At 35.7% G+C, this 27612-nt stretch overlaps 1 protein-coding gene across 1 annotated transcript in view; it reads right to left on the bottom strand.

Annotated features, from left to right (window-relative positions):
* Positions 1 to 27612, bottom strand: part of LOC122790600 — a 358557-nt gene that overhangs the window by 170335 nt on the left and 160610 nt on the right. Inside the window, exon 4 of the mRNA XM_044058127.1 lies at positions 18268 to 18362. Coding sequence (XP_043914062.1) covers positions 18268 to 18362 — 95 coding nt within the window. The remainder of the gene's footprint in view (positions 1 to 18267; positions 18363 to 27612) is intronic.

Genomic DNA, 27612 nt, shown 5'->3' with positions numbered 1-27612 from the left:
TTAGGATAAAGGTTATTATTATACATTTCATGGTTCTTAAAAAACTTTTTCTTTTTTCTCAACAAATGTTATTTGATGACTTGCTTGAATACTTAAAGACTGTTTTTCTTTTATTTTTTCTTCTTCTTTTTAATGTTGTGTTGGATTTGCACCTTGAGTTCACTTTTATAGCATCAATAATGATTATACTTGTAGAATATGCCTGTTGACATAATTTTAGATTCTTGGAATGTTAGAGGCATTCAAGATAAAGCGAAAAAGTCACTATTATTTCATATGATCTTTAAATCACAGGCTAACATTTGTTTTATTCAAGAGACCCATATTTCACTTATTGATTGGAATAAAGAGTTAAAAAAAATGGATCAAAAAGATTATAGCTTCAGGTGACTCATCTAACTCCAGAGGTGTAGCTATAATCATTAAACAAAAATTCATTGGGAATATTATTGATGAGAAATTTGATGATGAGGGGAGGTGGTGCTTATTTACCGCTTCTATTGCTGGTTTGGACAAACCCTTATTAATTTTAAATCTATATGGCCCATATAATTCACAACATTTGTTCATTTTAAAAATTTACAATATTCTTGCATCCTATAAGGATCATTATATTATAGTGGGTGGTGACTGGAATGCAGTTATAAACCCTGTAATTGATCGTTCCCGCTCCACTGTCACCTATAATCTTCAATCTACTCTGGCTATAAATGATTTGATGACAGAATATAATTTAATAGATCCCCTCCGCACTGTTAAAAATATAAACAAGAATGATATATATACTTATTATTCTAAGTGCTATCATTCGTGGTCCAGATTAGACTTCTTTCTAATTTCAGATTATATTTCAAAATATATTGTGGACTTTACTACAGAACACAGATTCTTTTCGGATCACTCAAGAATTTCACTAAAATTGAACATAAAACCCAATATCAAAAATAAAACTATGTTTAATAAGTGGACCTTAAATAATAACTTATTGTCAAATGAAGATATTTGCAAACAAGCTTCAGAAATCCTAAATGAAGTGGTGAATAGTCTTGAATCATCAGACATTCCTTATGACATACAATGGGCTGCATGTAAAGCAAGATTAAGAGGTTTATTTATTAGTAAAGCTGCTTTTTCAAAAACAATACTTTAAGAAAGAGGAATTCTTAAAATCAAGAATTTCTTCGTTGGAAAATCATCTTAGTCTGAACTATGATGCTACTTTAGAAAAACAAATTTTTGATTGTCAGAAAGATTTAATTCTGCTTCACCAAAATAACCTCTCCTTAGCTGAACAAAAGCTACTTGCTTCATATTCAGAGTGGGCCCAGGTTCCATCTAAATTGTTAGCGAGAATTATTAAAGTTAACTTCAGAAATCCAAATATTACATCTTTATCTTATAATAACAGATTATATAATACTGATGAAGAGATTATTCAACTTTTCACCTCTCTTTACACTGAGTTATATTCAGGTTCTTCTAATTCTGTTAAAGATAATCACTCAAAACTCTTTTTAGACTCTTTGCAGTTCCCTAAACTTAATGATAATCAGCAAAACTACTTTCTACCCCTATATCAGTACAAGAAATCTCGGATTCAATAGATAATCTTAAATTGGGTAAATCTCCGGGACCTGATGGTTTTACTCCAGAATTTTTCAAAACTTTCAAATTGGTAGTTCTTCCCTTTCTATTTAAAGTTTACAATCATATAAGAGTTAATGATATCTCAGATATTCATTGGAACACATCCAAAACCATTCTAATTCTAAAAAATAATAAAGATAAATCTGACCCAGTAAATTATAGACCCATTTCTTTAATTAACGTGGATATTAAGATTCTGTCATCTATTCTGGCTAACAGATTGAAACGGATTTTACCCTCAATTATCTCGTCAGATCAATCAGGTTTTATGTCTCAGAGACATGCTTGGGATAATACTCTATCTTTAGAGACTATACTTCATCTCATTAAGAAAAATCCAAACCCTATATATGCTTTGATTATAGATGCATCAAATGCCTTTGACAGAGTATGTTGGAACTTTCTATTTCAAACTATGTTATGTTTTAATATTCCCTTATTCTTTATAAATTTTTAAAAGTTTTATACAAGAATATGTTTACTAGACTATACATTAATGGTCAATTTTCTGCTCGATAAAGATCACTAAAGGAACAAGACAGGGTTGTCCATTGTCCCCTTTTCTTTTCAACATTTACTTAGAACCTTTGCTATTGTTTATTACTCAAAATACTTTTCATAACATCCCTAGAATTCTTAATACTAATATTCATTTCTCTGCTTTTTGGATGATTTAGTAATCTACTTTCAAACTCCATTATCTGATTACAGAAAGATAATGAATTCTATTGATTATTTTTCTTTGGTTTCCAACTATCTTTTAAATTCTACAAAACTCATATTTTTCCCTTAAATCATTTAGCACACAAATCTTTTTTTGTTTCCAGACGATCATTTTCAGTTTACTTATAATATAAAATATTTAGGAATCAATTTAGAACACAATAATAAATCTTCCTTTCAAAATAATATTAATAAATTATGGAACTCTATATTGTCTGATATGGACAGATGGAAGCATCTAAACCTTTCATTTCTTTCAAGGGTGGCCATTATTAAAATGAATATTCTGCCTAAATTTCTTTACCAATTCTCATCATCTGATCAGATAATTTCAAAAAAATGTTTTGAGTCTGTAAATAAAGCTTTGGCAAAATTCATATGGTTCCCTAAATCTGTTAGAATTTCCTATTCTAGATTGGCATTTTCGAAAGACAAGGGAGGTTTGGGTTTACCTAATCTTTATCTCTATTATTTGATTGTCTCATCCAATAAACTTCTTACTATCTCTAAATTCAATAACACTTCTTATCCAAATCACTCTTTATGGATAGAATTATGGTATAATTATGTCATTTCTAATAATTTAAATCCTGAAGCTATTCCCTTTATCTCTCTGGATAGTTTATTTATTAAAAATATATCTACAGTATTTAAACAAAAGATTAGAGATTTCCAAACCTTACTCAAAATGTGTAAACTAGAAAAGATCTCGCACCATGTTCAGCCAATTCATCTAAACCCAAATATATTATTGGACAATAAACTTTTGAACTTAACAAACTATCCTTTAATTAAAAATCTAAAAGTAGGAGATGTTTTGAAATATCTTGACTTGCCTTTATCTGACTGGCGTAAGTTATTGAAAGTAAACTGGAATTACTCACCAATTCTTACACAACTAAGAGCAATAATTAAAAACAAATTTGTATCTCTGGTCCCCATAGACTCACAATTGAAAAACCTTAACACGATTATTAAAATACTTTCATCATCTGATAAAATGCTCTCAAACTCATATAAATTAATTAATTCTTTAATGATGGACCACAACTGTCTTTTATCTAATGTTTGGTTGAATTATAATTCCCAATTGTCAGAATCTCAGAAAGTCCTGGCTATTAGACACACTAAGGAATTTATCCCTTTTAAAAAATTAGCATACACACAATTAATGATTAATAATGATGCCTACTTTACCCCAATCAAATTAAACAAATTTAACCCAAATAAGTCCCCTTCATGTTCATGCTGTTCTCATCCCCAAGCAGACCTCCTTCATATTCTATGGTAATGTCATTTTTCTCACAGATTGTGGACATCTTTGAAAGTCAGACTGCAGAAAATGGGATATCAAAAATCCACGTTGACGGGAATTTGCTATTCTGCATATTCCATTGATTCATCTTTCAAAAGTTGATATTCATGTTATCATTTTTATTTGCTCATTACTAAAACTTTATATAATACAAAATTGGATTGATCGTTCTAAATTAAAATGGGTTACTTTCCAGAAAATGGCTTTTACATTTATTGATGCTCAAAGATACTTAGGTGGAAGTCCAAAAAAAAAGCTATTAGAAAGGTTGTGTTAGAAAAGGTTTTAAACATATTAAATAGTTAATGTTAAATATTTTTTTTTTCCCTCAGGTTGCCTAACTTGTATATAGTGTACATATGGTGTATGTTTTATTTCTAAATAACTTATCAAAATCTCATGAAGGTTGTTATCACTAGATGAATTGTTATATGTTCATTTATGCCTTCTTGTTATGTATAATCTTTTAATTGTCTTGCTATTCATATAATTAATAAAAAAATTTTTGAGAAAAAAAGATTCGATTTACTAGTTCTATCCAAGTCATGCTATCCAGACAATATTTAGCTCAAAACACTACACAGATACATATTTCAAAAGCTAACATATGTTAATGCTTTACAAGATCTATATCAAAAAGTTAGTAAACTCCAGGCAGGTAATATTCACTGACGCTCTGATGCTTAATGCAAGTGAACCAGTGAAATTCAAATATCTCACTGTGTATCCACACTGTTAATAGTCTTGCACCAATCGGCTGTAAAATAGTAATTACATCACTTATAAGTAATTCTGTCAGGTTTCCAACCAATTAAATTAAACAAACTACTCCGCGGCTTGCTGCTTCTCCCATGTACCCATGTTTCTGATGTTGAAGTACACAACATACAGTAGTCTTTCACTAGGAAGAACTTATTGTACCATTCAATGTTTTTAAGCAAATTTTACTTTCACTAAGTTTTAAAATAAGTGCAACAGAAATGTTACTTTATGATGAAGTAATAAAGGCATTGCATTTTATCTTGAAACCTCAAACAAAAAACAAACTAAATCAATAAAAGCATTTCCATTTCAAAGTAACACAAGAAAGTTTTTCTCCTTGAAATGAGAGGTTTCAAATCCTTCCTCCCCTCAGTAAACTCAACAGTTGCACAACTGCAGAGGAAAGGTAAATGCCATGGTGCCAAAATCTGTAGCAGAATTCCATTAAAGAATGCACTGTAGTCTAAATGCATCTGCAGTTCAGAAAAAAAGCCATCCTGACATGAAATTCCACTCTAAATTACTCCTGTTCTCCCCAAAATAAATCAAAACCACCAGTGACCACAAACACATTGAATCAACACATGGTTAAACTTCAGAAACCACAGTAATAACACCAATACTCACTAACATTGCTCGTCGATGTGTGGTCTAATGACAAAGTCTTCAACAGAAATGTGATTACTGTTCAAATCTACTTTATACACTATCTGTAAACTGGGTTTTCCCTATGGTTATAAGAATAAACACAATTAATTGGAATGCCATATGCTTTCTTCTGATGGTCAGTTACCACCTCAGCTTTATATAACAAATAATGTGGACAGATTTGTTTCAGTTTCTTTCTTCACTTGTGACTAGAATGGACTTGCAGTAAACACACACACATATTAATCTAATGTTTGGCTCCAGTGCCTTCCTTCCCCCTTTTGTGAATAATGCACAGACACATTCGGCCAGATTCTGAAGGACTTTCTCTTGGTATAAGTGACTTACTCCAGTGTAAGTGTGCTTTTGGAATCTGGCCCATAGTTTCTTCATCTCTGCCTTCCATCCTTATCTCTTCCCTCACCAGTTTTTTATTTTTGTACGATTCCCAAAGTTTTTCTTTGTTCATTAGTGTAACTGCTAAAACATTTTTTTCTCCTCCTTTGTAATAGCTTTTGCTATGTTTCTTCATTCAAGGTTTGGCTGCTCCCCTCTGTCTTTCTTGTTTCTTTGTGTTATACCAGATACTGTGGTTTCACTTCTGCTCCTCATGTCCTCCATTACACTTCCTGAATGAACTGCTTTGCTGTCTTTTTTCACCAATTTGTTTTAATGATTCCTTTTACAAGAAGGCTTACTTCAGTCATCTCTGAAGGTACCCTTCCAGCTTCTGTGGTTCTAATAATTCCTCATTATAAACTGTCACCTAATGTTTTCCTAAGACACTTTCCTATTACACCAAAGTCAGCCCACCCAAAGTTCAGCATTCTTTCTTTACAGCACCATTACTTTGAAGACACATCAGTTCTTAATGAAATTACGCAGTAGTCACTTTAAAATTCCACTGTGGCTGTGAGCTCCCACAGCAAAGACGTTCATCTCATCTCCATTGGATAGCACAGGGTACAGATTTTTTCCCCAGCAGGGAGGATTCAGACGAATTTCACACTCAACAGAGAATCATGTAGAACTCCATTCCTGACAGCTACTGTATGGCCAGATGACCAGCTAATATCTCATCTTTTTCTGCCACCAAAACATTCTTCTATCACACCACTCTTGCTGCTTTGCTTGCAATGGGGCTCAAAAGAAATCTTGTATGTAGAGAAGTACATTTTCCTATCTCCTCCACTGCCTGTCATTTCAATTAAGTCTGCAGTCATTTCCTTTTCTTGGCACTTTTACAGAAATATCTGCTTTTTGGAACATTTTTAATGTGGAATCAACTTTATGACAGTTTTCAGCACTATTTGCCTTTATGGTAATGGCTATCTTTTGAGGCAGTTTCAGACTGTGAACTATGTGAAAGTATATCAATGCATTGTTGTCTTTATAGCTTAGATGCTCAAGAGAATAAATTCTACATAACCTAAAAGCTCAGCAGATTTGCTCAGCATTTTCATTTTCTTCTGCTTTTATCTCTACTGAATCATATAAAGCCATTCCATCCTTGAATCTGTTACTTCCTTCCGCCCTACAAATATAAACTGATGTAGTTGACATTTCCAGTTATGGTTCTCAGTATACATAACTCTGTAAATGAACCTACATCTAGGATTTGTGCCTACATCATGGCTAAAATTGCAGGGAACACCTAACCAAAATCTGTCTTTAAACACACATCACCAGAAAACAATGTACCTTGGTGGAGGGGTACTACATCCCCCACAACTACTGTAAATTCCAAGGTTACAACACCTCACAGCAAGGAAATACTTTTCTTTCTAACATAATCGATTTTTTTCTCCTTCTTCATTGTCTATCAACCTTTTATCATTCATTCATTTATTCATTACCTGGTTACCTGCTTAACCCAATGCAGTACACCAGGAGAGCTGAAGCTTATTCGAGTACACTGGGAGCAAGGCATGAAGGCTCATCATCTGTGGGATGGCAGCACATCACAAGATGCATCTGTCTGCCCCCCCCACACACACACACACACATGCACACACTTATACATATTCTGAGTCTCACAGTGCATGTAGACATATGGGTAATTTGTGGAATGCAAGTTTGTCTATGACTTATCTTTAGGATGTGAGAGGATGCTCCAACCTACAATCAGCTTTTTTTGAAATAGCAGTACTAGTCACCTGGACAGTTGAAAATTTAAGATTTTTTTATTTTATTTATTAATTTATCCTTTGTTGATTAATTTTGTGCTACTAGGCTACAGGCCTCTTTTCAGGGGAGACTCAAGGTGGTATTTATACTACTAGGGGAAATTTGGCCAGGGCATCAGGGGACTACCTCTACTCATGTTTCTGTGAGCAGGGGATGCTGGATGTTGCAATAACTCCTGCTTCCTGCCTGAAAAGCAAAAAGCAAGTATGACTGAAATAGTGGGCAACAGTGGCAGTAATTCTGAGTCTATATGGGCAGTGAAGCCTGTGGAATATCATAATATGAGTGCAGAGGTGGATGAAGAAAAATTGAAGACAAATATGTCTTCTGAACCTATGGAACGTAGCGGCAGTGATCCAAGTGCAATGAGGAAGTCAGTCAAAGCTTTCGGAAGTCAGTAGTTTATCCATCAAGAGCAGAGAACAGCAGGGGAAGGAATTTATACCTTCAGAGTGGCAGAAACAGATAGAGGATGTAAAGAAAAGAAAGGCAGCTGAGCCTTTGAGGGATTTGGAGGATTTATTTCAACATCAGTTGTCTGAGGAGAATACAGGAAAGAATGATGTATGTGTTATTACAACCTTCCAGTTGGGAGGGTTGCAGGATGATTAAGGAACATGCTTTTGGCAAGACAGCCGGAAAGTGGTAGAGCTTTATTATGGAGGGATATTATTGACAAAATACAACAAGAAGAACCACAGAAAATACAAGGAAAGGAACCAAACAAGAAAAAACTTATGCAGATATAGTGAAGAAGATGATCAACAGAAAGGTGGAAATTAATTCAGACAGTAAAAAGAAACAGAAGTATATAATGAGGATTTATAATAAAGAAGAAAAGGTGATAGAAAGCTACAAGCTATGGGACAATATTATTTTACCTTTGGGCACACAGCCAAATGATGTAAGAGCTTTTATTCATTTGAATAAGGATACTTTTTGTGACATTATTTTTGAAAATTGGTATGTAAAGGAAGATTTTTTGGGAGAATACAAAAAAAAAGACTGCTATCCTTGGAACTTGTATGTCTTTAAGGCATTTAACACAGAAGCTACAAAGAAATTGCACCTTCAATTCAGAACAGATGCAGAAAAAGTGACTTTAAAAAGACATTTTGAAAATATACATAAAAATGTGTTGAGCATTACTAAAGCATATAATAATAGAGGATTATAGACTGAGGGATGGGATTTTATGGTTGTTTTGAAAATGGAAAATGAAAATGTTTTGCATATACCGAGTATTATAAATGTTAAAGGTGAAAAAGGGGTAGTAAAACATTGGGGGCAGCCTAAGACCTGTTTTTATTGTGGTAAATCAGATCATTTAATTGAGAACTGCAACAAAAGAAAATGCTATACTTGTGGAGAAACTGGACATAATGCTAAAAAAGTGTGATACAATTTTATAAGTGTAATCATGTCGGACATTTATGGATGGATTTTGAACAAAAGGTTGGAGATGAAAGAGAAATAAATAACTCTCAAGATACACAAAGGTCAGTACAAGACAAAAGGAGGTCATCATGGAAAAAGATGAGGGGAGATTCAGAAAAAGATAATGAAAATATAAGAACAATCATGAGAAGGAGCTGAAGTTCAGAAGTAAGCAATGAGGAAGATGATAGCCGGACGCTGGTAAAAGAAAAAATAATTCAATAGGTAGCAGAATAAAGGAGAAGAAAAGAAAATGTACAGGAACACACAAGAAAGCAAACAGAAAGGGAAAGTGAAAATAGCACAAGTAGTAGTATAAAATATTACTATAAAAGGTAAGAGGAGTGGCATGTAGAATTGCAGCTGTGAATGTAAACAGTACAAAAATACAGTTGGGAAAATACATATTTAAGAATGGTACAGAAAGCTTGATTCTGATGTGGCAGTTTTGGACAATATAAGATTTTTGACGAATGCAGATACGGTACAAACTGAATTATTGTGGGGAGGTAACATTGTGTGGAATTTAGGTAAACAAACATGCTCTGGCATTGGGGTTCTCTGTAAAAATTACATTTTTTAAGTGTACTGGATGGGGATGCTTCTTTGTTCTGAAGAAGCCTAGTATTTTAATGGGTGAAAGTGTGCTGAACTGATTTTTTTGTGAATTTCTGCTATTACTGTGTTGGTGAACATTAAAGGCTATTTTTTCCTTGGATCTGCTGTCCTGACTATCTTGGGGAGACGTGGTTAAAAATTCAATTAAAATATTGGATGTGGCATCGCTTATATTGGGAAGGGTCACAGTTCTAGATTTTATATGGAAGGAAAAAGTATACTGAATGATTGCTATATATGAATATGTAACAAGCAAAAAAAGAAAAAATATGTTTACAAGAATACTGGACTTTTTAATTTTAAATATGGATGTTAAAATGGTAGGATATTTCAATTGTAATCTCTGGGAAAAAGAATAAAAATAATAGTAATGTGAATGAAATGGATGGAGGTATTTAAGTATGGGCAATTAAACATTTGGTAAATGGACATATAGTAGAGGTGAGATGAAGACTGAAATCAATTATTTCCTGATATCGGTTGGATTACAAATTAAACAAGAAGGAATAATAGAAATAGGCCTTTCAGATCATAAGGCAATTTGGATAGAGTTAAGCGAAAAAAAAAAATACATAAAAAATAGGTAAAGGCTTTAAAAGAATGCATGAAAAGTAATGGGGTGAAGAAGAAAAGATGATGGTAAATGAATTGTGGAAAGATCATTTGAGCATATGATATTATTATAATAACTGCCCAGAATGGTGGATAATATTTAAAGAAAAATATAAGGACTGTTATACAGAATGACAATTAGATAAAAAAAAAAGAATGAAGACAACATATAAAAATAAAGAAGAGGAGGCATTTGTGAGTTTAGAACATAATGATAAAGCGTATTTTATTAAAGAACAAGAAATATATGAGATGAACCAAGGAAAAATCAAAAGGTTTATTATTTATGCAAAGGTATTTTTACAAGGTAAAAAAGGAAGTAGTTCTGTATTTGAGTAAGATAGTGAAAGAACAAAAGACTATAATGAGAGAGGTGAAGAATAAGTAAGGAATAATATATAAAAATATAAATATATATAATGAAAATAGTGAACAAAAATGGAAGGTAAATGTCCTTAGGAAAACAGATAATGAAGAATTAGAAAAAAAAACATAATATAGGAAGTAGACAGAGCACTGGAACTATTAAATATAGAGTCAGAAGGAGGACCTGATGGAATAGAATACTGTATGTATCAGGATAAGTTTGGATGCAGAAAAGATGTTTTATCAAAATGCTAAATAAATGGTTAGAAAATGAATTCCAATATAAAGGATTATGTACTGGCATAGTTAAATTTATATGGAGAGAAGATATACAGAATTGGAGACCTGTGGTATTAAATAATACATATTATAAGATTTTCAAGAAAACTATACAACAAAGGATGGAGGTGAAAGTGAATAAAATAATAGAGATGACAATATATAGCATTAAAGGGAAGAGGCAGTCAAGAATTATTATTGATAATAAGAGAATTGGTAGATGATATTATAAACAGAGAGGAATAGGTTAAATTTTAGTGGGAGACTTGGGAAAAAAACATTTGATACCATTCATTACAAAACATTATGGAATATATTTCAATCACATAATATAAGTATGAAAATAAATCTATGTATATCATCATATAAAATATTATCATAAGGGTGATGGTTAATTGATGAAGTAAGTATAAAGAGAACATTAAGGCAAGGATGGCCACTGAATAGTGTATTATTTACATTGGTGATTAATGTAGTTGAAAGTTATATATAAGTTGAAAGATGTAAGTCATGTAACCAAAGAAGGTATCGAAATATCTATAATGTCGTATGCAGATGACATAATTTGGTTGCAAAAAATATAAATAGCACAAAACATATACTTAAATGTGTACTTAAATCTGTACTTCACTGGCATGTTTTGAATAAAAAAAAGTAAAGGGTTGGGTTTTGTAGGACATGTAGACAGCATAAAATTTAATATAGAAGAAATAAAAATGCTGGCTATGGACATGGTAGGCAAGAAATTAAAGAAAGACAATGGGCAAAGGTAACAGATTCAATAAGGAATACATGTAGATTTTGGAAAATGTTTCACTTATCTTTTCAGGAAAAAAATCATATTTAGTAAATTCTACTATAATAGCAAATATGGCATATGATGCTAGTGTATTTGGTTTGCCATTAAACTATTAAGAAGAAGTACTTAATATATTTTTTTTCCTTTTATTTGTGGTTCTAGACTTAACCCAGTAAAAAGAGGTACTTTATATGTGCCCAAAAAGGAAGGGAGATAGGTTTGATAAACCCGGTAGTGCATATAGCATTATTAAATTCGTATAAAATTCTTAAATGGGTGAAAGAGAATGATAAAAGATTGGTTAACCATACATTTAAGATAAAATAAAAAATATAATGGATATTACTTCAGACTTTTAAGAGGAAGAAAGGTTGGAATGATGAACCTACAGTTTATTAAGAAAAGATAACACTATGGAAAATGTATATAAATGAGATTGAAAATAACAGAAAGCTATGGTATGAGAATATTATGCATAAACATATTATGTGTATGCTTGGAAAGATATACAGGAAGAGAAAATCAGAACTATTAAAACAAGAATTCAGTCTTACAAAAATATGGCAGAATGTCAAGATTGTTTATGGAAACTGGTGGTAAGTAAATTGCCAGTTAAAGCCAGCATGCCATATAAGAGGAGGAAAGAAAGAATATGCACTTACTGTAAAGAAATAGAAACAGAACACACATTTATAAAATGTAAACAGGTTGTTAGATTATGGGAACATTTAGGTGATTTACAATACTTTAATGATATAAAAAGTGTGAAAGAGATTAATATTGACATTATACAGTATGTTTTTTATGGCGAGAGAAGTTTGAAATATGTATATGAGACTGATAAAAATATATTCAATGTATTATGGATCATTTGAAATCAAAGACTGAAAGAAATAATGCTCAATGGAAAATGGGAACTGTTTGCAATTTTAGAGAAAATAGATTTTGGCTTTGGAAGAAGGAGTGGGGGGTCAAAAACTTAGATTACAGGAATTTTGTATAAAAATCAGATGAAATAAGGCATGTGGAAAATGTTGTTAATATTGTATATATTGTATATAATATATAAATACTGTTAATTTTGTAAATGATATAAATAGATTTAAAATAAAGGACCTCTACTCTTTACGATAAGTGTTGTAGATCTTTTACATCTTCCTGACTTATCACCAACTCAGGTAGATGGGGCCTCAATTTAATGTCTCATTCAAAGGATGAATATGTGGTAACGTACTGTGTGCACAATAAGAACATTGTAAAGTAATATCTGACATTAGACAGTGAATGTGCTTCTTATGTTTTGTCATCAAAGTACAGATTTTACAAAGAGCACAGTAAAACTATGAAACAAAATCAGCGGCAGATGAGATGTTTGAAGCTCCAAACAAAATTAGTTGGGCAGCTTTAGTTAAGTTCTTGCCCAGTTTAGTTTCACTTCATGTTGTTGTTTGTCTTTTTGGCTTTTCCCGGTTAGGGGTCCGGTCCACTAATGATTGGCAGTCGCTTTTTATGGTGCCGAGTTGCTAGCCCGATGCCCAACCTTCAGCGAAGGCATGCCCATTCATGCATGTCTTTTGGAGGCCACTCGACCGCGGGGAGGACATGCAGACTTTCACTTCATAATCCCCATAAAATCACTTTTATGAAAAGAAGGTCAGTTTCTGAGAAAGTATCCCAGCATGTACACAGTAAAGACATACTGTGCTACCCTGTTATTTTCTGCATAAATTATGTCCATTGATTAAGTCCCATCCCCCACAGTGGAATCTGGCAAGTAAGATGAACAAGGTCTACTGTTGTGGCCCTCAACTATCCTGTGCTCTCTCTTGTATCAGCTGTTTACAAAGATAATAATTCTTAAGCTTGCCTGTATCCATTTCCCTCACAAAATGGAACAAAGAATATTGCGATTCCTCAGTGGTTTACACCTAACCAAGAGCCATCTATTAGCAGTGGACTCACCTTTGCTGGAATATTCAGGAATAAAATATGAACTGGATTAACTGTTTGACACGACCTATAGAAGTTACTTTCCAAAAACAATGAAATACTCCTCAGAGACATCCTACCTTTGTGAAAGGCGGATAAGGTGGTAAGACCATAGCTTTCAGACATCCTTCTTGACAGTGGTAGAAGACAAATCAATTTCAAAGGGGGAGAAAAGCTGCCTTTGTTATCACAAGGAGGTCTTTTGAGGAACCTGACTATCTTAGCCTGTATGTTCACAAGGAATTTTGTGTCTCCATGATTCAGGATGGGTTTCACAGCTGAATAAGCAACTATGGGGCCCCAAAATAGCTACATTATTAAAAAAAAAATGTAGACCCAAACAGAGAAATGCATCAAGTCAGTATTGCAAAATTTTTCCTTGCATACAGTCTGGAAACTGAGCAGGAATTTTAACCTCAGAGGAAGTCTTTCCAAATATAACATTAAAGACTGTTTCAGGAGTCAAGCATAAATATGGAAGACACAGAGGTTAGCATACAAGGTGAACCCTCTATTCTGGACTATCAGATCATTGAGAAAGAGTAATAAAACAGTGAATCTCGCCTACTACTCTTAAGAGAAGTGGAAACCACTATTGTTTGCATTTTCTAGTAATAATGCTCAGCATAATGTCATTCTGTCTGGCTTGTAACATAATTTTTAATATAGAATACATCCCAATGGAATAAGGTGTTTATGATGTATTCCAAGTTCAGATGGAGGAAGGAGTACTGTTTACTTTATATTTTTTGGGGGGGGGGCAATCTGATCTGTGCAAGAGTCCCCTCTCAAGATAAAAAATGGTGCATTGCACTTAAGTTTTCCACTTTGATACAGACAGTCAAAATGCTGACATCATCTTAGACAGTTGTGGCTATGAGGAATATGAACCACTTGAAGAAACAGAGTACTGCAAAAAAAAACATTTTTACACAGTCTGATTATCTCACAGATTTTGATTCTTCAGCTCAGTTCTTGCTGGGGTGCCTCCAGGAGTCTGCACTTCCTTTGTCTACATGGATTTTTACTGGGTCTTCCAGCCCCTTCCTACATCTGAAACATGTACATCAGGTGAACTAGCAATTCTCAAAATTGTCCATAGGTATGCTTACAATGTGAGAGTGAGTGTGTGCTTCCTGCAATGGGTTGGTACCCCATTCAGGACAAGCTTGTATGTCTTGTACCCACTGAGCGGTGAGGTAGGTTCCATCACCACCATGACGCTCCACTGGAAAAAGATGGCAAATGGAGAAAGAATGAAAAAAAATGAACGTGGCATTCATCTAACCTTGCAAATTGTATCTTGTCATAACGTCTACCCCTTCCTACATACCAACAATGTTGTGTAAATTTATGCCATCAACCAAAAAGGTACACTTTTCTTTCCAGATCTTGTTTAAAGAACAAGGGTGCAGCCACTACCTCTTCAGTGCCTTGTTCAGATTGCATCAGCTGCTGACCTGTTTTTTAGCAGTTTTTCTAATTATTTCTGGATTAAAAAAAAGTCTTCCTGATCTTGGACAACTTGGCAGGTGGATCTCAGGGTGAATAAATGTCAGTATCCAGTGCTGAAATGGATGCCTGTGCCAAAGACTCTGATGTGCCAATATCCTGGTTTGACACCAAAACACTATCAGTGGTTTTGCCCTTCCTGCCATGGATCTTGGCATGACTTCACTAACTATTGTTTGTGCCAGTAACATGATGGTGCCAGTCACTGCCAATATCAGATAAAGCAGGAAGACAACCGTACAGAGCTGTCTGCCTGATATTCTGCACTGGCAATGTTGAGAGTGTATTCTGAAACAGTACTGAGACACAAAGTAAGGCCTTGACTATCTTCTTCCATTGACAGAACTTTACCTCCATTATGTGAGTAGTATCCCATCCAAAAGGAACCTCATCTACAATAAGGACTTCCAAACCCTCTGCCTGAGCTTCTCAAGGAGTAAGGTAAAATGTAGCCAAACTAGTCTGTCAGAGTGGATCCCTGCAGACTCTCCCATAGCCACTGCATTGGTAATTTCAAATTTACATTTTGATATGTGATGCTCAACTTCAACATATGACATTTCACTTTGGAGGCTGTAAGGAATGGTATTGTTTTCTGCAGAATCAGGCAGAAAGCAAACATTAAAAACCTAAGACATTACAGAAGCCCAGAACAAGATCACATGGAACAACTAATTAAAGAGGACAAATCTAAGAAAAACTTCTAGCTAATTATAGCATACCTTACCATGGACAATGTGTGTGTGTGTGTGCACATGCATGCATGTTACCTGCTAGATGGTGTTCTCACCTGTCTGGTCATTCAATTTGCCTAATGCTAAGACCTATTTTCCTTCAAGTTAGTTGTAGAATGACAGACAAGTGCTGACACCTGAAGCAGGTATGCCCGGTCCCTCTGAGTGCAGAAAATTGCTAACATTTTGGCAGTGAGTACTGATCAGTGCATCTGGGGAAAGGGTCATGTGGACAGCCTGAGAAAAAATTCTAGTGGGGAAATACCTCATATCATGAAGAAAATTTCCTTTGCCTGCTAGCAACACTGCACTGAACCAAGTGTGGTAGACACTGTTAGCTATTTTTCTAGTGTGGCATTTCATAGCAGGCCCAGGAGGAGCTTTTTACTTCACCACTCAGGTAACTACGTGGCTGAATACCTGTTGATCAAGTTCTTGCTGGAGGAGGAAGCAGCCAGTAAGACAGAAGAAGCTGCAGGGAAGAATGCAGATTGTACAAAGTAACCAGACTAGGGGAAGATTGACCTCTTACTTTATGACTACATCCTTCGTGACAGGTGTTCTTAAACCAGTGACCCTCAGAAAGTTCTTTCAAACAATGTTCTTTCATGTGTCCCTCTTCAGACTCCAGCTTTGGAAAATGAACAGAAATTAAGAAAGCATTTAGCTTGAAGTGATGGTAGTAATGAATAGTGTCAATATGTCACAAGCACAGACAGCAGCTGGGGAACATCTGCAAAAATACATGACAGAAGGTCAAATCTAGTGATGGTATTTGGGTATCCCAAAACTACATGGGCACTTCACAGGTCCCTGAGGCAAACTAGTTATAAGGTTTACACAACTAGACAGGTCCCATATGCAGAATGGTAGTGTGAATAAGCGGTAACACTGTACTAAATAGATTACTGGGGAAAATGGTATTGAGCAGTTACACAGCATATGCACTGGGTAACATGGCTAGGAAGGTCTCTAAAGAGTGGTGCTTAGGGTTACACAGTATGAGTGAAGGGGGCGTGACACAAGGTTACGCATGTTCCAAAAGTGGGAGTAAGAGAGTGAAGAGTTACACAGGGTGGGTGAAGAGGTAACACAGGAATATGCAGGTCCCTGGGAAAGAATGATACTGAGGTTACACAAAGTGAGTAAGGTCAGTGGCACAAGGATAGACAAGTCCATGAAGGAGAATGGTACTAGGGGTTGCACAGAATGAGAAAGAGGGTAACACTGAGCTAGATGGGTCCCCAAGAGAAAATATACATAGGCTTACAAGGCAAAGGTCAGGTGAGACACAGGGATAGGCCACTCCCTGGACAGAATGGAACTAGGAGTTACACAGTATGAGTATGGGGCAATCAACAAGTGAGGGCTAGACAGATTTTTGAGGGCAAAAAGGTCATGAGCTTTATCCTTTATGAAGAAGAAGCAAAATAGGGCAGGACAAACAACCGAGGGTAATGGTACTGAGAATTACACAATATAAGTTGGGGTAAAACAGGACTAAACAGAGTCCCTGGGGCATGGTAATGTAAATAACTAACTATAACTAGGAGGTTGCAGGGGCATAGACAGGTCTTAGAGTTTAATGCAGCATATGTTAGGGGTAGCATGGAAGTTGTCAGGTCTGACAGGGTACTCACCATCGGTAGTGTTTAAGACACTTCCAGGCAGTTTCCTAAAGGAACAGGGTCAGGACTATATAGGTCCCTAAGGGAGAAGACCACTAAGGCCACAAAGCAGGAGTACATGTAGCCCAGGACTAGATGGGTTCTTTGCTGAGAATATTATTGTGGTATTCAGAAAATGAATGATGAGCCTGGGTCTGTGACACAGATGGAAGGAGCTTTCACTGTGATCCAGGCAACAATGGTGCAATTAGAGGCCTAGCACTGAAGAGTCAGGCAGGGAGGGGGGACAGCAGTAAGGGGGCATAGCCTGCTTGCCTCTCCAGGAAGGAAAAGAGGATTATGAGCACTCAGACAGTGCACTGGGATGGTTTGATTTCTCCAGTGGAGACTGAGAAAACCAGATCTCATGCCTAAAGGTTGATGGATGGGGCTACTTTCTGGCAATACCTGTTGTGGAAGGATGGGACATCCAGTCCTGATGGCCCATTGCATGTCTCCTTATCTCTGTCTACCAGGGATGTAGGGCTACAAAACAAAAATCCTCAAATCACCCCTGATAACTGTCTTAGCAATTACCCTCCCATCAGACTCTTGGATGGGTCAGTTGTCTGAGAGGGGCCTGATGTTTGTTAAGCATCAGAGATAAATAGTGCAAAAAAAAAAAAGACAGAGATGCTAAAACTCAAATTCTGTTAGGAAAAGCTGAAAGATTCATCCAAAGCATTACACCTAATTTGCCTTTGTACACAAGCTGCTCTTCAACAACCACCCATCTTCCACAGCTAACATGTGGTATGTACGTGGTAGGGTGGGGTCAGGAGAACACAAAGGGCCAAATGTCAAATGTTGAGCAGTTGTAAACAAACTTCACAATAGTGTAGGCAGAAATCTGCATCATGTACACAAGGCTATAAATGCAGCATTGTTGTATAACCTAGGGTGCAATGTGTAAGGCAGAAATATACAAAAATGAGTAAAACAAAACAGAATGGAAATTAATATATTTCGTACCAGATTTGATGCCTCTGATAGAGCAAGTATTCGTCTTCGGCCAATATCTGTGTCACACAGGCGACCTAAGGCAAAAGCTGCATTCATCCCACAGCCTGAGATACAGGAAGAATATCAACACAATTTAAAAACATTAATTTAGCTTCTAGGTATTAAACATATTGATATTAGGCAGATGCCACTTACTTTAAAGAACATCTTGAAAAAAATGACAGTGACAAAAATGCAGCAGCCTCAATAGACACAGCAAAGACATTTTTCAGATGCTGGTAAGAATATGAATGAAATACAGGCAAGGAATATAATGAATAAAACAAAAAGAAGGAAATACAGACAAAATACTTACCAAGCTGATGAATGGTCATTTTTAAAGAAAAGATGGTTTCTTAAACAGGTTTGTGTGGGCAAAACATCAACATCCATGGTATCTTTTATGTATTAATATTTGCTGTTCAGTCTGGCAAAGTGTGTTCCAGATGTTATAAATTCACTTTCAGAGTATTCCCCTGCAGTTTCATTAGATCCTCCATAATAAAATAATCAGATACCAGCAGTTTTTTTGAAGGAAGGGGGTCATTAATGTATATAGAAACCAGAAAATGAGAGTTTGTATTCATTGAGATGTCACTCTTGTTGAAGGTCTCTCTGTTTCTTGTAAGGGTAACATGAAAGTTTTTGATTGGAAACAAAATGACACTATTTAACCTAAATACCAGTGTGAAACCTTGGGATTCCATTTTGGCAGCCAGGAGACTCCCCATGGAACCATTTTGCAAGACATTTTGCTGCTTGCACTTCATTTGGCTATTTTCAGATTGTTGACAGGCACACCACAAAATGACATTGTACTGGGTTACAACAGGCACACCACAAGATAACATTGTACTGTGTTACAACAGGCACACCACAAAATGACACTGTACTAGGTTACAACAGGCACACCACAAAATAACAATGTACTGGGTTACAACAGGTACACCACAAAATGACATTGTACTGGGTTACATCCATGCTGTAGAGAGGAGTGCAGCCCTGACTGCTGTCTTGGTGACCTAAGTTTGACTGGTGAGATAAGGTGCAGAGAAGCCAGCTGCTCCAGACGATGGAAGTTATTGGCAGAGTTCAGCTTGCCCAATGAGGTAGGCAGCTTGACCTATTGCATGACTGAAAGCTGGCAGAAATAAACTGGCATTATAAAATAAACTGATGAAGTATATTTCAGCATATAATGCAAAGAGTTGTGCTGTGATTAGGTACAATGAGTGTGTGGAAGCACACAAACACACACACAGAGGCATATGGACACGTATGCACACATGCCTGGACTACAACTGCAAACCCTGCTTCTGTGATGTGCCTGTTTTTCACTGGAGGATTAGACAACATGAAGGAAAATTCCCATCTCCAACCAGATGATGTCTGTGACCCCTAGCTCTTACTTCCCTCTCCTGGTGCCCTCAGATACCAGGAGTGGGGATGGGAGGTGGGCAATCCAGTAGAGGCGTAGACTTGATAGTCACAGCACTGTGCAGCAGAAAATGATACAGAAAAAAATACTTTGCATTGTCTACCAGTTTAATGGTAGATCTTTCAGTTTTGTTGTGTGATGTTCTTTTGATTATACAAATTCTGAAATTAAGGGGTAGAAATATTGATCTGTATTGCTTCCTATAAACAGTACAGGCAAGCATATATAAATATTCGTACACATGTAATTCATAGAGCATAATAAAAGTAAATAAAAAGTTTATGGTCCTGTGGCAAAGCTCAGCAACTCAGACATTTACAATTAAACCTAATTACTTTGAATTAAGTTTCTGGAAAATGTATATAAATTAGGAACTCCTTTCCACACATTCTAAGTAGACTCAATCAGCATTACATAAAACAAGAACAAAATACAACATTCAAGAGAAATCATGCAAATAATGTTTAGAATTAAGGGAAAACACTAACTGCAGGTAACACTGCAGAATGACAAATATCAGTTAAGTATGAACTTCAAATGAAACTTGTCAGTGTAAGTTGATAGCAATGTGGCAGTACAGCTCAGTGGTTTAATGGTACAAGTTGCTAATGAGCTGCATCGTACTGTCCCAAAATCGATTCCCTCAGGTTCGACCTGCATGCTGTGCAGCTAGATCCTGTAATACAACAGTGCTCCTACACTGCCTCTAAAAGGAGGCACTTGTGCTTAGTAGGCTTATTTAACTAATTAATTAACTGATTGATTAATTAATTAATAAATAAAACAAAATAAAAAAATGAGCTCCCAGACAACTTGAGCCAGTGCTTCTCCATGGTGTTGAATAAGAAAAAAATGTTCAAATATCACAAACCCCCACAGTATTTTGTGGGCTGGTAACCTTCCCACCAAGCACATGCAGAATCCTGACTCACCCCACATGCAGAGGAACAGGTAGCTTACTGCATCGTAAACTTAACATTGTCATGTCTAAGTCTGATTTTCTTCACAGCAGTGCCCGTGGTAGTTTCCCAAATGTAGTGAGCATAGATAAGTATGCAGTACAACCATTACCAAACTTGTATATTGCAAGCTCATGCAGAATAATAATTAACTAAGTAAATAAATAAAAATAATGAAACACCGTAGCTGGACAGATATCCATGTCTCTCAAATGTCACAGATTTGGCAGAACGTCCCCGATTTTACCTCATGCTGTTGCCTTGTCCCATGTAAAATTTCTGATATTCTGTTAAATCAGTGAGGATTTAAATCAGTCAATAATATCATCACACAATAGATTTTTCCACTTTTTATTGTTCAGAAAATGCATGTTGACACAAACAATTTTATTCTAATAACTTTTTAAGTGAATTACATAAATGTTTTAAAATGCATCCGTACATTTGGCCTCTCTTCACCCTTTATTTTGCCTCAGACCAGAAATCTTGAGGAAAGAAGATGAGAAGTATGCAGATATCTTCTTTAAAGTGGAAAGAGGATCTTATTGAGCAGAAAGAGAAGTCTAAAATACATGACAGATTTTCCTTGGCAGTTGGCATGATGGCACTCTAAGTTACAAGTTATTATTCCTTTATGATTAAATTAACTTTATGACTCAGATGGTCATGTGGTTGCTGCACTTTTCCCTTTACTGAGGAGCTGTCTTGAGCTAACTGGGGGGTATGACATTTTTGAATGGTGAGGGGTTAACAGTCTCAGAGGAAGAAGAAAAGCCCTCCAATGGGTTATGAAGAACATAGCACTTTTTCATTTTTGCTTCTCAGTTTCTTCTTTATATTTAGTAGGCACTTATTATTTCCCTAACAAAATGGCAGACAGGGTCTGGGACCTAGTGGCACTACTCAGTCCACTGCACAGCCATGCCCTGCAGCAAGCCTAAAGGCGCAGTAAGCAAACTAATTGCCATGAGCCCCTAAAAGGTGCAGCAAAAGGCAGGGCAGTAAACTCCTCTGAGATATGACCAATTTTGCTAGTTTCCCAAGCTCCTTTGCTCTGTCCAAAAGATGAAGTCTAAGGCAATGTGCAGAGCTCAGTAATGCTCCTATGAAAGAGGTCTGGTGCACTTTTCTGTAACTATAGCTGTGACAGGTCATGGGCTACTGCAGAGATGACAGCATTTTGGCAGGAGGCTTCCAGAAACCACTTATCAAGTTAGGGCATGCACCAGGAGTTTTATGAATGGATGTCAAGGCAGGTCATAGGTAAACTGGTGATCTAGGAGAAAAGGCTCCATCGCACAACCCCTCCTCGACTATCCAACACCCCCTGACCTACTCACACTATTCAGTTTACTCATTTTCTTCCTTTTTTCACAGTTTGTCTTACACTTCAGTTTTTATTTCTGCAATTTTTTGTTCATTTATTAAACACTGAAGCAAGACTGTACTTTGATAACTGTGGAGGAAAGATCTACATTAAGCTGTGGGTCTGGGGACTCTATATGCTCTATGGTGTATTTTAGAGTTTAATTAAATAATGTTTCCATTTGATGATTGAACAAAAACAATTATTAAAAAAAATGTAGTCTTACTCTTCAACTTTATTTTTCCTGCATCCTTTCAGCACATCATAACTGGCAAAGACCACCATGTAATAACTGCAGTAGAAATTACTGTAGAAAGCCAAGGGTTCCTCAGGAGCCATGAAATTTCTAGATGCTCTGAGATGCATTTTAGAGTTTTTTTAATCAACCTTTTCATCCAGTGATGGCCTGAATGAAAACCATACTGAAGAAAATAAGTTCAGTCTTATTTTTCACTTTGCTTCTTCCTGCATCCTTTCAACACATCCTAAATGTCCAAAACTACCATCTAATAACTAAATTATGCTGGAGATCTTGAAGCTGCTAGGTAGACTGAAGCCATGTGGTTATAAATGTTCAGAATTGCACTTTAGAGCTTTTTTCCAACCTTTTGATCCAGTGATGGCCTGAATAAAAATCATAAGTAAGGAAAAGAAATCGAGTCTTAGTTTTTTAATTCAACGAAGAAATAAGCTGTATCCAAGTTTTAACACTCAGAGCTGACGAAACACCAGTTCACAATAAACTGAGGAGACAAATGTTTGTTGGTATACATATATCATATCTGGAAATAGGTAGTCACTTTCAGTTTATCCCCCTCTAGTGTTAAATTGGGATTACAATTAAGGCACAAATGCCCACAACGATATATTTCAAGCGGGTCTGTATCACATAATCGAAGTGTAAAAACTCCGAATGTGAAAACATCAAACCCATAACTTCGAAAGCTTAATACTCCGAAGACTGAGAACAGTGATTTTTTTGCCAGGGAAAAAAAATTGCTGTTCCAGTACAAAACGCAAAACACACAAACACTACAAACTATTTCTAATGTGGGGGGCTTCGCCCCACACACCCCCTTACTTAAATATACCAACTCTGAGATCACACCACAGTGGAGGAAATAGTGAAGCCATGGAAATGGCCCACCAAATTCTTTCCTTGGGAAAGAATTGGATGTTCCGCAGCTTCGGTATTTTCAGTCTTCAAACGTCTGAGTTTGAGGTTGTGGTGGTCAAGGTTCTCAGCTTTTGAGCTTCCAATATACACCCATTTCAAGCTGCTGCTGTCATATTTGCATACAGCTTGCCTCCTTACCCTCACCCTTAAAAGACTATCTTCTATATACCCTTCTGATCTCACACTTAGACAAAACTGAAAAAAAAAAAAATAAAACAAATATATTTGCTGTTATACATAAACAACATACTTATTTATACTCCCCCAAAATATAGCCACCTGTATATGCGTCAGATGTTTGAATGTGAGGAAAATGAAAAAAAATAATTAAAATGTTTTACAACTTGGTACCTCTAGACAGTACATTGTTAATATATAAGCTACAGTGACCTTCTGTATATATATCTCTCTGAAGTTTGTGAAGAAAGTTACAGAAATCATGACCACACTGTCCCATGCCCAACACAAGATATAGTCACCTCTGAAGTTTGGGAGGGATGTTAAAAAAATAATGACATCCCCCCCCCCCCACACACACACACACAAGTACAGTAACCTTCTGTGTACATCTGTCAGCAGGGCTGGTTTCAGACTAGGTTTGTTCAGAGAAGAGGTGATAACTAAGCCTATGTCCAAATCTGCTTACACAGCCTGAGTGTGTGGGGGCCACCAGCCCCATGAAGTTCTGATCTGGGGAGTTTGTAACACATTTATCCCTTATTTTTGAGAGATTACTGTTAAACTGAGCAAGTAATAACAGGGCCAGTTACTTTCCTCCAGACAACCCCCATCAAGCAGTTATAGCCACTTCCATGAACAAGTCAGGCATCTATGATAAAAGAGAATTGTCTTATAATGTAATTCACTTTTGTTCCAAGCAAACAGTTGCTACACATTAAAATATTGTAGATTGCTTCACATAATCTCACTAGTCATGCAAAGCCAAAAAATAATAAGCAAACGGCAGCAAGCAGCTAGTCATTTTCCTTCATAGAAGACAGCCACAATAATTCTACCTACTCTGTACATATTATGTGTCCAGTTAAGCAGTCCATCTTTCTTCTCGTACATGCACAGTACTCCTACAAATCCAGATAGTGTCTGTTTAAATTGAGCAAATGACAAGAGGGTAAGTTGCTTTCATCCAGCCAACCCAACTCCACCCAGCAATTATAACCATGATGTCTGATGGCTATGTAACAGTATTTCACCTCCAAAGTTTACAGAAACAAGTTGCCATACCTTATTCAAATCTAAGCTGCTCTACACAAATCACAAAGCCAGAGAAATATTGCCAAAAAATATCTGTTTTATCACTTCCAGCATCATTGCAAAAAAATAATAATATAATAACACTTATCTCACCATGCTGGTCCTATCATTTCAAGTGGCCACAAACCAGAAATATTGTCACAAATATCTGGTCTATCACTGCCAGCAATGTTGTAAAAAGAGCAATAACACTTATCTCACCATGCAATTCCTCTTACCTCAACTGTCTACACACATCACAAAGTCAAAAATATTGCCAAACATATCATGTTGATCAATGCCAGTATTCTTGTAAAAAAATAGTAATAACACTTAACTTACTACTTCATTCCTCTCATCTATGTCCCGAACTCTGTGATAATGGAGAACACTGGACCATGGTAATCTGCCTGCATACTGCTTAGATTTTTACAGCTTTAGAGTAGTTTGATAGTTGCACTATGTTGTTCTAACATTCAATCCATGGCTGTCAACCAACCATGGATAAATTTCAACAGAATTCGGGACAAATTAAAAAAAAAACAGGGATGCTTTTAAAATATTACTTATATTAAATTCAGACATTAATGGAATTCAAAAATGTGAATTAATATATATTTCCTGAAGGAAAATATGTCTGTAACTCTTAATTATTATCATTATTTATTAAGCATGATTCAGCACCTATCCTTTAAAGGGCATCAGTGTTAGGAGGGAATAAGAGGGACAGTTAAAATTTGAGTCAAAATCAGAGACATTTAAGAGGTATGTTCTAATCCTTATAAAAAACAGTATCTTATGTAAAGTAGCATCAGAGAAACCTCCAGCAAACAGGTTTAAAAAAGGCACAATCTTCACAGTAATCACTATTATTACCTTAAATTCTAATATAAAACATTTCTATATCTGTCTGATTTTACTGATTGGCTCTGATTCTGACATATCCCTTGTAAAATACTTGATTTTCTAGTAAACCACTGAGAATTGCAGTTAGTAATTTCAGGCATTAGAACTTTGTGCTTCTTAACATTCAGAAAGTACCCGTTGACACAAAAACTGTTCTATTAACATAAAGATCTATGATGTTGCCTATTTTTTTCACATTTCCATTGTTACTTACTTACCATTCGGAAAATGTATATGGATGCAAAACTTGTTCTACTAACTTTTAATGTTCCAGATTTTGCCTCTTAATATTTGCTTTGTCCCTCATAAAATATTTGATATTCTGATAAATCGCTGAGGATTACAACTAGTCACTAATGACAGTCATTAGCATTTCATACTTAATAATATTTAGGAAGCAGATGTTGATGAAACACCTGTTGTTGTTCTACTAACTTTTTAAGTGGATAAAAAAATCCTAACTAATGTGTTACAGTGGCATCCACAAACTGCGTCCATGACACTACTTATGCATGGTCCAGTGTTTTCCTTTATCTTCCAAAACTTTGCAGAAAGTCCCTGGTTTAATTTCATTGTGAATAAAACAAAAACGACCTCCTTCAGGTGGCTTTGTTTCTACATTTGAGCATTGCAAGGTCTCTGCTCCTGTGTCTTACCAAATATAAAGCATTCCAATCCAAGTTGCTCTACACAAAATCGCAAAGCAGAGAAATATTAACAAAAAACATCTGATTGATCACTACCAGCATCATTGTAAAAATAATAACAGAACTTCTCTTTCCGTGCCATTCCTCTCATCTCAAGTGTCCACACAAATTACAAACCCAGAGGTATCTTTTTGAAGGCTGTCAGCAATATTATAAAAATAAAAAGTAATAACACTTATCTCACAGTGACATTCCTCTCCACTGTGCACATAAATTACAAAGAAAAATATTGTCAGAAATACCTCATTAATTACTGCCAGCATTATTGTGAAAATAGTAATAACACAACTCACAGTGCAATTCCTCTTATCTTTGTCCAGAACCCGAAGAAAGTCCCTGAATTTATCTCACTATAAAAAAGACCTTTTCCAGGTGGTTTTGTGCCTAAATTTGAATGTCATGAATTCTCCGCACATGAGACTTTGCAACATTTAAGGTTAACATAAGATGACTTGAATGTCAAGTCAACTGGTGCACAATCTCCCTGGAATGCATACTTGCCAAGGGTGCAGTTTCTTTTGGTATTATTTATTTAGAGAAAATAAACATTGCCATAAAAATTAAATAAATTGAAAAAAGCATCCCCTAAAAGCACAGAACCCTAGGCAGTTGCCTAATTCACCCATGCGTAAGGCTGGCCCTGATGTACACAAGTCACACCTTTCAACTGTTCAAAATGTTACAGAATGTGCAGATTTTTGCTTCATATTGTTGATCTACTCCTCAAAAAGTTTGTGGATTTCTAGCAAATAATTAGGGATTAAAGTCACTACATAATGACAGATCTTTGGCTTCAGACTTCATATACTTCAGAAAATGCAAGCTAATGCAATACCTGTTACTTTGTCAACTTTCTAAGTTCATAAGAGCAATATTTAAAAATCGCCCGTTTTGTGGCCTTTAAGCAAAAACCTGCAAGAAAGACTCAGCCATGCTAGAATCTTCTATAAGCAAACATTAAAACTCCTGTAGTAGATGCCTATGGGTTATATGGAAATTAATCTGTAAGGAAATACCACTGCTTCATCTACATGGTTTCTGAATGCCCATCACTTTTTAAGCTTTTACTTTTTGAAGGAAAATCGTGTCCAAAATCTGAAAAAAAAATGTTTTCAGAAAATCTTGAACTTTTCTTCATTGCTAATGCCACTGTATCAAAGTAAATGGTTAGTATTATTTTCCAGTTTGTTATACCTCAAAATTATCTGAAGAAGCTGCCATTGCTAGCATGACTTTGTTTACAGTCAATACCTTTTCCTTCCCGATATCACGTTAGAGGGACAGAAATAAATCTTTATGATAAGGGGATCATTTACTGTGGTTATCTCTCTCTCTTCAGTTTACAACAGTGCTGTGACTGACTACCTTTCACTGTCAGCATCAACCTGCACTTTTAATTACTTTGCTTATTTGATTTTTATTAGTGGCCATCTCTGTAGTGAGGGTAATATCTACAGGCAGGTAATGCAGATTTGTTCTGGGAGGTTATTAGTGAGCATGTTAACTTTGTG

The sequence above is a fragment of the Protopterus annectens genome, chromosome 16.part0, assembly GCF_019279795.1.
Source record: "Protopterus annectens isolate FY-2018-M chromosome 16.part0, PAN1.0, whole genome shotgun sequence".
NCBI lineage: Eukaryota > Metazoa > Chordata > Ceratodontiformes > Protopteridae > Protopterus > Protopterus annectens.
The sequence above is the reverse complement of the archived record's forward strand: the minus strand, read 5'-3'. Positions and strand labels throughout refer to the sequence as shown.